The sequence below is a fragment of the Meriones unguiculatus genome, chromosome 9, assembly GCF_030254825.1.
Source record: "Meriones unguiculatus strain TT.TT164.6M chromosome 9, Bangor_MerUng_6.1, whole genome shotgun sequence".
Classification (NCBI taxonomy): Eukaryota; Metazoa; Chordata; class Mammalia; order Rodentia; family Muridae; genus Meriones; species Meriones unguiculatus.
In genome coordinates, this window is record NC_083357.1 from 54,929,685 (window position 1) to 54,941,286 (window position 11,602).

At 40.5% G+C, this 11,602-nt stretch overlaps 1 gene segment (V, D, J or C); it reads right to left on the reverse strand.

Annotated features, from left to right (window-relative positions):
- Window positions 1-10,543: 10,543 nt before the first annotated feature.
- LOC132656281 (T-cell receptor alpha chain V region 2B4-like) lies at window positions 10,544-11,137 on the reverse strand. The segment is given in 2 exon segments: window positions 10,544-10,893; window positions 11,089-11,137. Coding segments are annotated over 2 exon segments (399 nt in total).
- Window positions 11,138-11,602: the final 465 nt, after the last annotated feature.

Here is an 11,602-nt window from a genome sequence, read left to right on the forward strand (position 1 = left end):
TAATCCAATCCCAGGAGGGATGCCTGTCATATCTTAGGTCCTTCCAACTGCAGGAGACTGTGACATGAACTCACACCAGGGGGCAGGCACTGTGAGTATCTCCCTCCAATCTCACTACCACGTTTAGTGTCCTCATTCTTGGGATGTACTTTGAATGTTTCATTGTGCAAAAAGTACATATATTCTGAGACTTAACAGGTACCTTTCAAATGAGGCAATTTTGTGCCCAAGGAAGAACACAAAGGACAGAATCCTCTTTAGACAGATCAGAGTGCATAGTGAGATAGCAGCGAACAGTGAGAGCAGAAAGAATATTGGAAGTAGGTAGACAGGAGAGAGGTCCCAACACCAGAAACTGGAAATAAACCAACATAACTTTGAATTAAGGAACCAAGAAGCAAATGATTATAATGTAAACCAGAGTTAGCTAAAGGCTTCGAAATCTTGGTGGTGACTCCTAAGTCTACAACGAAGAGGTGGTGAGTTACATGAATAAGTCCAACTCAGCCATTCACCCTGGCCATATCCAAATATGTTTAAGGCTGCTTTATCATCACCTGGCAAATAAAATGTAATAGAGAAGAATGTGAAGGGGAAAATACTTCAAAATATTTCACTTTTTGAGAATGATCTATAACTTCAGACCATGTGAGCACACTTCTGGGCTCTTCTCAGGCCTTGGACCCTTTTGAGAAAAGGGTCTGATAGCTCACATTGAATCTCCAATCACAAGGAAGTATTCTGGGGAACTTTTCAACTACATGTCCCCAAAAGGTGCCTTCTTTCATTAAATTAGTGTAGTTCATCTATTTCCTTTTACAACATCATTTTATCAAATATTTTCACATCCATAGAAATGTGATTGGATCGAATCAACCCCCATACTCACCTTTCATATTCCTGTCCTATTTACCACTTTTCTCTTCCAATTTGGCACATACTCTCTCTCTTTTTCTACCAAGCTCATTTAGTGCTGTCAAGTATGTGCATGGCCATGGGGCTAGCGAGTGTGTTATAAGTAGCCCCTCATGGCCTCCATCTCTGAAGAAAAGTGACTTTTACCTTCCCAGTAGCCATTAATTGCCAATAGTTTCTCAAGTAGGGGGAGGCTCCATGAGCCCCATCCCAGCTCACACAGGGATTTTGTGCATGAAATCCCAGCCACTGTGAGTTCATGTGAGCTGCTGTACTGTGGTGTGTTGGTATAATGTTCTTTTAAAATGTATATGCCTTACCCTTGTTAATTCAAAACCACCCCCAACTCTCTGGTTTCAATCTAGATATTGCATTGTGATACTCACTATAAGCATCCTGTCTCAACTCTTGTGTAAACAGGACACAAATAAAGCAACTAGATACAATGTTGTGCAATGGGAGGAGCCAGAGGACAGGAAAGAGGGGAGGAGCTAGAGAACAGGAAGGGGCGAGAAGGAGGAGGAGCGTGGGGAGAAAAGAGCAGGAGGAGAGCAGAGCTGGAGGAGAGAGCTTGGAGGACTTGGAGCCTGAACCAGACCTAAGATTTCACAAAAAGCAAGTATCATGTGGGAAATCTAAATGTTAGGAAACTGAGTGCTTGGAGGTTTGGGAGGGTGTAAATATTGCCCAGCATTGTGTTCTAGGTTAACTAAAAACCCAGTCTCTGTGTGGTGATTTGGTTATACAGCTGTTGAGGATTAACAGCAGCATTACTGGAAGATAAACCTATAGTAGATATTAATAATCAACTACAACAGTTGTGTCTTAGAAATAATGTTTCTCTACAGACATCTAATCTTCTGGCTCTTATACTTTTCCTTACTTCTCCTCTGCTATGATATCTGAAGTGTATGATACAGTTTCCCATTTACTGCTGAACACTCTACAATCTCTTATTCTGTGCACCCCAAAGGACAGCTTGTTTCTGTATTAATAGCAACTACTGAAAAATAGAAGCTTCCCTGGTAAGGGTTGAGAGATGCACTAATCCATGGGTATCAGGTAAGAAGTTAAGGGACAGTTTATTGCTAAGTCTATCTATAGCAGAATAGTAGTGTCCTAGGATCTCTCCTTGGGCTATTTTCTACTACTTTCCCTCCTGATTGCATGCACTGTCTCTCTTCCTAGCAAGTTCATTCAGTGCTGTCAAGTATGTGCATTGCCGGGGGACCACGGCCCCTCAGGGCCTCCATCTCTGAAGACATGACTCACCAAGTCATGGTACCAGGCAGAGATCCCATCTTGTGGATCAAGCTTTAAATACAATCAGAAACCATCTGATTATTCCCATATAACATATGTGACACTGTTTCACCGGTGACTATAGTTGTGGTTTCTGGATAGCTAGAGCTAAAGAATCAGCTGTGGTTAACTTAACAAGAAACAAGAAAAAATGAAGTGAAAAATTTGCTTTACTGTGACAATTGATCCTTGTTATCTTGGGCTGCAAAATCAGTTGTGATTTAAAAGAGACCAGCATCACTGAGAAAAATAAAATCTGGGGAGTATTTCCTCTGTATGATGTCCTGGTCCAGAGAAAGCCAAGACCACACTAAAAACCAAACTTAGTAAAGTGTAAGAGCCTTCCATGTGGTGGTGTTTTTGGCAATATGGAAGGTGGTGGATTGAAGAGAAACAGGCATAGAAAGATGTGGCATGGTTTAGGTCTCTGAAGAGGAAAGGAGAGGACACTGGTGAAGGTGCAGCCTAAGTTTTAGTGAAGACCCCAGTGTATTGGAGATGCCAGGACTGCAGGATGACTGCGGAGAACCAAGGCAGCTGTGTAGTGGAGCAGGCCTGAGCCTAACTGATAAGCTACCTGTATTGTGCATGGCAGAGCAGAACTTTGAGGCTAGCCAGACCCCTGGCAGCCCACGATCATGAGTGAGTCTTAGATACTGAGCACTGAGCTACAGAATTTGATTGTTACTGCTCGGCTTTAGTTCGCCGGCCCGTGTTTGTATCTTCAGCCTCTGTGAGCCCATGTGACCCCTGCTTAGTTGATTCAGTGGGCCATGTTCTCCTGGTGTTCTCCATTTCCTCAGATTCCAACAGTCTCCTCTCCTCCTATTCTGTGGGATTTCCAGAGCTCCTAGGAAAGAAACCTAATAGAGACCACCAATATAGACTCATTCTCTCATTAAAATGTCTGGCTGTGGGTCTTTGCACCCACTTCCATATGCTGCCAGAGGAAGGCCCTCTGATGATGACTAGACAAGGTACCATGGCTATATCAGAATATCGTTAGGAATTATGTAATTGATTTTTTTTTTGCCAGTCATGTTTGCTTCTACTCTAGGTCTCTTGTCTATCCAGTCTCCAGTTCCTGGCCTTATACTTAGTGTAGGTCATGGACTCCCTTTCATGTCCTGGGCCTCAAGTCAAATGCAACAAGTAAATTTCTTGAATGTTTGCATCTTGAAAAAATATTCCAAGCAAATAAACCTAAGAAGCAAGACAGTGTAGATATTTTAATATCTGACAAAATAAACTTCAAACCAAAACTAATCAGAAGGGATGGAAGAACACTATATAGTCATCAAAGGAAAAATCCACCAAGAGGCTAGTGCAATTCTAAACACTATGTACCAGACACAAGGGCACCCACGTTCCTTAAAGAAACATCACTACAGTTAGAATCACACATTGACCCTCACATAGTTAGAGTTGGTAATTTCAATACCTCCCTCTCACCAATAGACAGAATAGCCAGACAAAAACTAAACCTAGAAACGCTGGAATTACATGACATTCTAGATCAGGTGGACTAGTAGATATTTACAGAAAACTTCACCTAAACATAAAAGAACATACATTCTTAGTACCTCATGGAATATTCTTCATAAATGACCACATACTTGGATGTGCAAGTCTCAACAGATATAAAAACAATTAAAGTAACACCCTCAATTCTAACTGTCCACCATGGGTTAAAGCTGGATACCAGCAACAGAATGTTTACAAACTCATAGAAACGGAGCAACTCACTACTGAATGAAAAATGGGTCAAGGCAGAAATTAAAATCTTTTAGAATTGAATAAAAATAAAAGCACAAACCTATGGGACACAGTAAAAATGGTTCTATGAGGCAAGTTCATACCATTACAAATCTATATTAAAAATGATAATTGGGGAAATTTCATATTAGCAGTTTGTTGTCATACCTGAAATCCCTGGAACAAAAAGAAAAAATTACACCTGAAAAGAGTACTTGGCAAGAAATAATCAAAGTCAGTACTGAAGTCCATAAAATAGAAACAAAACAATAGAAAGAATTAACGAAGTGAAGAGTTAGTTTTTTGAGATTGATAGTCTTACCAAACAAACAAAAGACAGAGAAAATCGATCCAAATTAATAGTTTTAGAGGCAATTAAGAAGCATCATAACAGATACCAAGGAAATCCAAAGAAATATGATGACATACTTTAAAAATCTGTACTCCAAGAAGACAACTCAGCCACTCCTGATCAGACCTAATTGACTAGGATCAGAAGGAAGGAAAAGAAGTCCTCCCCTACCATTGGACTTGGGGAGGGGCATGCAGAGGGTGGAGGGAGAGAGGGATTGGGACGGAAGGAGGGAAAGACCCACATGGGGGATACAAAGTGAATAAAGTGTAGTTAATAAAGAAAAAAAAGCAGAAAAAATAAAATAAAATTTGGGGAAATTGTAAAAAAATTATGTACTCCACTAAACAAGAAAAATTAAATATATAAATACATTTCTTGATCTATATTAGATCTCAAAATCAAGATCAGATAAACAATTTAAAAAGACCCAGAACCCTGGTTAGATAGAAGCAGTAATTAAAAGTCTCCCAAACAAAAAAAGGCCTATGCCAGATGGATTCAGGTCAGAATTCTACCAGAGTTTAAAAGAATAATTAAATCCAATATTCCCCCAAATATTCTGTATAATAGAAAATTTTCTTTAAAAGCCCATAATTACCCTGATACCTAAACCACCAAAAGGTCCAACAAAAGAAAATTACAAATCAATATCACTTATAAACATAGATGATAAAAAATTTCAATAACATATTTCCAAACCAAATTCAAAAACGCATCAAGAAGATTATCTACTGTGATGAAGTAGGCTTTATCCAACAGGTGCAGGGATAGCACAACATACATAAATCAATAAACATAAGCACATAAACATGGTGGAAGACAAAAACATATGATCATTTCATTAGATGCAGAAATGGCCTATGACAAAATTCAACACCCTTTCATGATAAAAGTCTTAAAGAATCTAGGGGTACAAGGAACATACCTCAACACAAAAAAAAGCAGTTTACAGCAAGCCCATAACCAATATCAAACCAAAGGAGAGAAACTCAAAAGCATTTCCACTAAAACCTGAAGCAAGACAATGATGTTCACTCTCTTTGTATCTATTCAACATCATACTTGAATTCTTAGCTGGAGCAACAAGACAACTGAAGGAGGGCAAGGAGATAGAAATAGTATCAAAGAAGATTTCTACGTATCTTTATTGAGAGATTGAAGGGACTCCAGTCAGCCCAAGTATGGGAAACATGGCTCTGGCAGGCCTTGCCCTTCTCTCCTACTCACTCTGCCTTGCTAAAACCCATTAGATTCCATGGGATGGATCTTAGGATTGGGCCTGGCATTGGTTGGACAGTCCCTCAATCTCTGCTCTATCTGTGCTATCTTTGTGCTAGCTGGTCTTGGAGGTATGGTAAGTTTTGGATTGAGGCTTTTGCCAGTGGGTTGGTGATCTCCTCCATCCATTAGGAGACTTGTCTAGATAAAGGGTGTCTCTTCAGTCTTAGGCACTAGGAGTCTTTGCTAGAATACTCTCATATTCTCCTAGAGGCCTCTTCTGATTTAGGTCTGCAGCTTGTCACAGAGATGCCCCCACCTACCTTTTTTTTTTCTCTGCAGGTCCTCTGCCCTCCTGCCCCTATTCTCTCCAGGTCTGATCTCTACCCTGATTTCTCTCTGTGCTACCTTTTCTACCTGTTCCACTCTTTAACCACTACTCCTTTCTATTTTATTTTCCCTTTCTGGGTAAGATTTATGCATCCTCCCTTTGGTCCTCCTTGATACTTGTCTCCTTGGGGCTTGTGCATTGTGAAATGTCTATCCTCTAATATAGGAAAAAAAGCTGCTTATATGTATACATCTCAGTCATAGGCTTCTCCCTCCTCTCCTCCCAGTCCCACTCCCCTATCCCCCTATTCTTTAGAATAGGAGATCCCCCTATCATGTGTATATACAATGTGTGTCTCTCTGGGTCTGCGTTACCTCACTCAGGATGATCTTTTCTAGTTCCATCCATCTGTACTCAAATTTCATGATTTCCTTATTTTTAATGGTTGAGTAATATTCCATTGTATAAATGTACCACAGTTTCTTTAACCATTCTTTGGTTGAGGGACATCTACGTTGTTTCCAGTTTCTGGCTATTACAAATAAAGCTGTCATGAACATGGCTGACCAAATGTCTTTGTTATATCTTTCGGGTATATGCCCAGGAATGGTTAGTTAGGTCTTGAGATATGGCTATTCCCAGTTTTCTGAGAAAGCACCAGATTGATTTCCAAAGTGGTTATACAAGTTTGCACTCCCACAAGCAATGGAGGAGTGTTCTCCCTTTTCCACATCCTTGTCAGCATGTGAAGCCAACGTCTATTACTATTAACGATACTCTGGTATGCCTGCAGACAGGAGCCTACCAGAGTTGTCTTCTTAGAGCCTCCAACCAGCAATGACTCAAAACAGATACTGAGACTCAGAACCAAACATTGGGCAAAGCATGGGAAGTCTACTGGAAAAGAGAGGCGGGGGAGGGTGGGAGGAGAGATGGTCCTACAGGTGACAAAAGCTCCACAAGAATATCATCAGAGCCAATCAACAGGACCCAGAGGAGCCCATGGAGTCTGAAGCACTAACCAAGGACAGTGCATGGGATGGTCCTAGGTCTTCTATATATAAGCAGCTGATGGGCATCTTAGGCTTCATGTGGACCCACTAGTTAGGAGAGTGGGGAGTATCTCTGACATAGACTATGTTGCCTGATTTTTGATCACTTTCCCCTGATGGGAACACCCTACCAGGCCACAGGGGAGGAAGCTAAACTTAGTCCTCAGGTTAAGAGATGAGCTGGGGTGTCTGGGTAGGGGGAATCTCCTATTCTAAGGAATAGGGGAGGGGGAATATGAGAAGGAGGGTGGGGCTAGAAGGAGAGGAGGTAGGAGCCTATGACTGAGATGTAAGTTGAATTAATTAATAAAAATGAAAAAAGAGCCATTAGATTACTTTCCTAAAGTTAACCACGAAGGTCCATTCCCTTATTTGGCCACTTTCTGCTCCTGAGGCTGATTACCAAGATCCAGCTATTAATGTATTGAAGTCCATCAGTCAAAAGCCTCCTTTGACTCACCTAATTAACGTGCCTAATTAAAATGAAACACATCATCCTAACATGGAGTTTTCTCTTTATAAACTGTCATTTGCCTATGGGCCAATTCTATTCTCTCTTTATCTAGAGACAGTCCTTTGTCCCCTCCCCCACAATCCCTCATCTGTCCTTTCTTTATCTCTTAATCCCTGATCTTTGTCCCTCTGGTGTAAATAAATCTTCTTTGTGTTCTGAACTTAGTCTTGGGGGTCCTTACAGAGATAATATAATTTTATACATAAAAGACCCTAAGAACTCCACAAACAACAACAACAAAAACTTCTACAGGTGATAAACACAAATGGTGCTGGCCAAATGAATGGCTGCATGTAGAAGAATGCAAATAGATCCATACCCATCACCCTGCACAAAACTCAACTCCACATGGATCAAGAACCTCAGAACCAACATAAAACTGCATATGCTGAACATGATAGAAGAGAAAGTCGGAATAGTCTTGAACTCCGTAGCACAGGAAAAAGACTTTCTGAAGAGGGCATTGATAGCACAGGCACTGAGACCAACCATGTTAATAATACATAAATAATATAAAAAATGGGACCTCATGAAACTGAAAAGCTTCTTAGCAGCAAACATCTTAGAAATTCAGACAAAGGAGAGTGCCACAGAATGGGAAAATATCTTTACCAATTACACATATGACAGAGACTTAGTATCTAAAATATATAAAGAACTAAAAAGACTGAACATGGAAGAAAACAAATAATTAAATAAAAAAGCTACAGAACTAAACAGAGTTATCAAGAGTTCCTTAAAGAAATGTTCAATAACCTTACCAATCATGGAAATGTAAATTAGAAAAATACTTTGAGGTTTCAACTTAGAACAGTTAGAATGGTCAAGGTCAATAAAACAAATGATAGCAAATGTTGTCAAGCAAACGGGGTATGGGGAACAATCATCCATTGGCGGGGGGAGTGCAAACCTTTATGTCTACTACAGAGTCAGTATATTGCTTCCTCTAAAAGCTGGAAACAGATCTTCCTCAAGATCCAGTTATACCACTCTTGATCATATACCCATAGGAATCTACAACTTACTACAGAAACACCTGCTCACCCATGCTCAAGGCTGCTCTATTAGTAATATTCAGAAACTGGAAACAGACTAGATATCCATCAACAGATGTATGGATAATGAAATGTGTTACATTTACACAATGGAATATTCAGCTGTTAACAAAGAACAATGAAATCATAAAATTTGTAAGTAAATGGATGTAGCTAGAAAAATCATCCTGAGTGAGGTAACCTAAATCCTAAATGATAAATGCATGCCTTCTCTTCTATGAGGATGTTAGTTCTTAAGCCTTTGATAGGCATGCTATAATCCACATGACCTCAGCGGTTAGGTACAGGATAAGGGACTAGCAGATAGGGGAAGGTCTGCCAATGAGGAAGAAATAGAATATATAGTTATGGAATATGGGGGTATTGTGGACTAGAGTGGAAGAACTAAATGGGAGGGAGATGAAAGAGAAGGAGAAGGGAGGGAATACAGGTTGGGACAACTAATACTAAGTGTAATTTGAAGAGTTCTATGAAAACCTACTATTGTAAGAGCTTCTTAAAATACATGCTATACAAAAGAAATTGAAATGGAGTCACCAAAAAGGGAGGAGACAAAGCTCCAACTGATGGTTCTTTTTTTCCCTTTAACTAAAACCTCTAATGCTAGGAATGGGTTACATCTAGCTGAACTGTTAAATAAAGAGGCCCCTTGTAAACTCCCAAATACCTCTGACTATTGCCAAGGCAGTTGGTTGCTCCACACAAACTGATAGTAAGGTCCTATTGCCAAAGACAACTATCTAAATATCTCATTGAACATGGAAAAAGGCGAGCTGGTGCCTAACTAGAGCTTTCACCTCCGTGGACTATCATTCAGGATACTGGAAGATACATTGGATACTACCAGAAGAAAAGATAGGCCCTATCAAGCAATAAACCCTCTAATCTTCAGTGCCTGCATAATATACTGCCATAATAGTTGCACAAAAATTGTGGAAGTAACCGACTACACTCTGGAATTAAAGCCCACTCCATGAGATGGAACTCATGCCTGACACTGCTCGGTCAGTGAACCTTAGTTTGGATAGACCATGGGCCCAGGGGAAAACCAAATACTATTGTTCTGCTAATGGAACATAACAACAAAATGACTCTTAATGACACTTTGCTGTTCTCCTAGATCGGTATCTCACTCAGCTATCACCACAGAAACTTCCTCGTAGAGTAGATAGAAAATAATACGGAAATCCACAACTGAAAAATATATGAGACTGAAAGGTTTTTGGAAGACTTAATCTTAAATGGACCATCTTCATCGAATCGCTCCAGCCAGTTCACAGGGAACCCTGTACAAGAGGAAATGGATAGAGCATAAGAGCCATAGCAGATGGATGACAACAGGGCTTGTTCACGTATGAACTCGGGAGACTGCGGCAGCATGTGCAGGGTCTGCACGTGTTCAGGGCTGAGAGTGGGACGTGGACAAAGGCTGCCATCCCTAACCAAGAAGATACCTCGAATTGACATGTGCTTGCAAAGGAAAAATTAAATTTCTCCAACAGAGTCTCACTGGGTACACAAACCACACTTGGTAATACGCTACACTCCTAGCCAACCCAAAACTAACTCAGTGGTAGTTTTGCAGATTTTTTTTTGTCTCAGATTGCTTTGTTTGGGCATTTAAAAAATATTTTTTGTTCTTTGCTTGTATATTACAGTTTCCAAATTTGTGTTTTTATGGTTTTTGTTTTTATTTGTGTTTGTGTGTTTCTCCTTTCTTCTAAAATTTTTATTTTCCTGTTTGTCATCTAAAGACAGAGAGAGATAGCAAGTGTAGTATTTCTTGTGTGGGGAGGTGGGAAGGATCTGGAAGAAAATGGGGGAAGGAAAAACCATAATCAGAAGATTGTATATGAAATGGTTTCAATTAAATTTAAGTGAAAAATATTTCAGCCACACCAGTATGTGTATCACACATTCTCAGAATAATAAAGTATTTCCCCTATAAGTCAAACTCTCCTACTGTGGCTCTTAATTCCCATTGTATATGGGGGACAAGGAGAATAATCGGAATTTCTCCACCTTATGTTTGTTCTGCATTCTAGCTCAGACCTTGCTGTGGCCCAGTATGTTTGTGTGCAGGCTGCAGGTGCCTGGGGAGCACTGTGTGCTCACTGCACAGAGGTAGACAGCAGAGTCACTGGGCTGGGAGTCTCTGATGTGCAGGGAAACATGCAGACTGGCTCTATTGAGGTGAGCTGCGAATCTGCCTTCTTCCTTGTCACCATTGGAGAAGATGGACATCACCGCCTGGGGGCCTTTCCCGGAATGTTGTCTGTACCACCAGAAGGTCTGAGAAGCACTATCACTGAAAGTGCAGTTGAGAGAGGCCATGGCTCCCTCTGGGACACTGAGGAATTCTGGGTTCTGCTGCACCTTCTGTTGGCCGCTCACCCCTGTGCAGAAAGACAAAGGTCAGACAAACAGGACTGGAGGCATAGGGATGCTAACACTCCAGAATGCCTTTCCCTAGGCCTCCTGCCTACTTTTGTTACAGTATGAGAACACCAATATTTCTACTCTCCAGCCTCAAATAGGCAACATCTTCATATATTATATTTTTATGTTCCCATAAGCATAGTCAAACTCACCACTCAGTTGAAGCCAGAGGACCACTAGTGAAACCCTTAAAGGGGACATTATTGTTTCTGCAGAAGATTCTTACTTCAAGCATCACAGAAAAAGTGGCATTCAGGCAGTTTAAATTCTTATGCTCAAAGATGCATAAAAAGAAAAACCTCAGATGGTTCATCCAATTAGAAAGAAGGAGGGCTACATCAAAAGTCCTCTTCCTCCCTCTGAGCCCCACCCAAGCCCCACCAACACCCAAAGAACCACATGACAAATCACCTCTGGGTCTTTGAGAGGAGACTGCCATCCTGTGGATTCACCTTAGTGTCAAAGAAATATTGTAAGCACAGACTCTTCTTACCATCTGAAACCGAGTTGATGGTAGAGGGGAAGAGAGGAAATATTTTCTAGTTTAATCTCTCTGAACACATTAGAATACCCTTCAAGGATGGTTATTGAACAAACAGAAAGTTAGTTGCACCAGTCTGTACTTCTAACTACTGTGGTATATTTAGATAAAGATCTAGAAAAAGA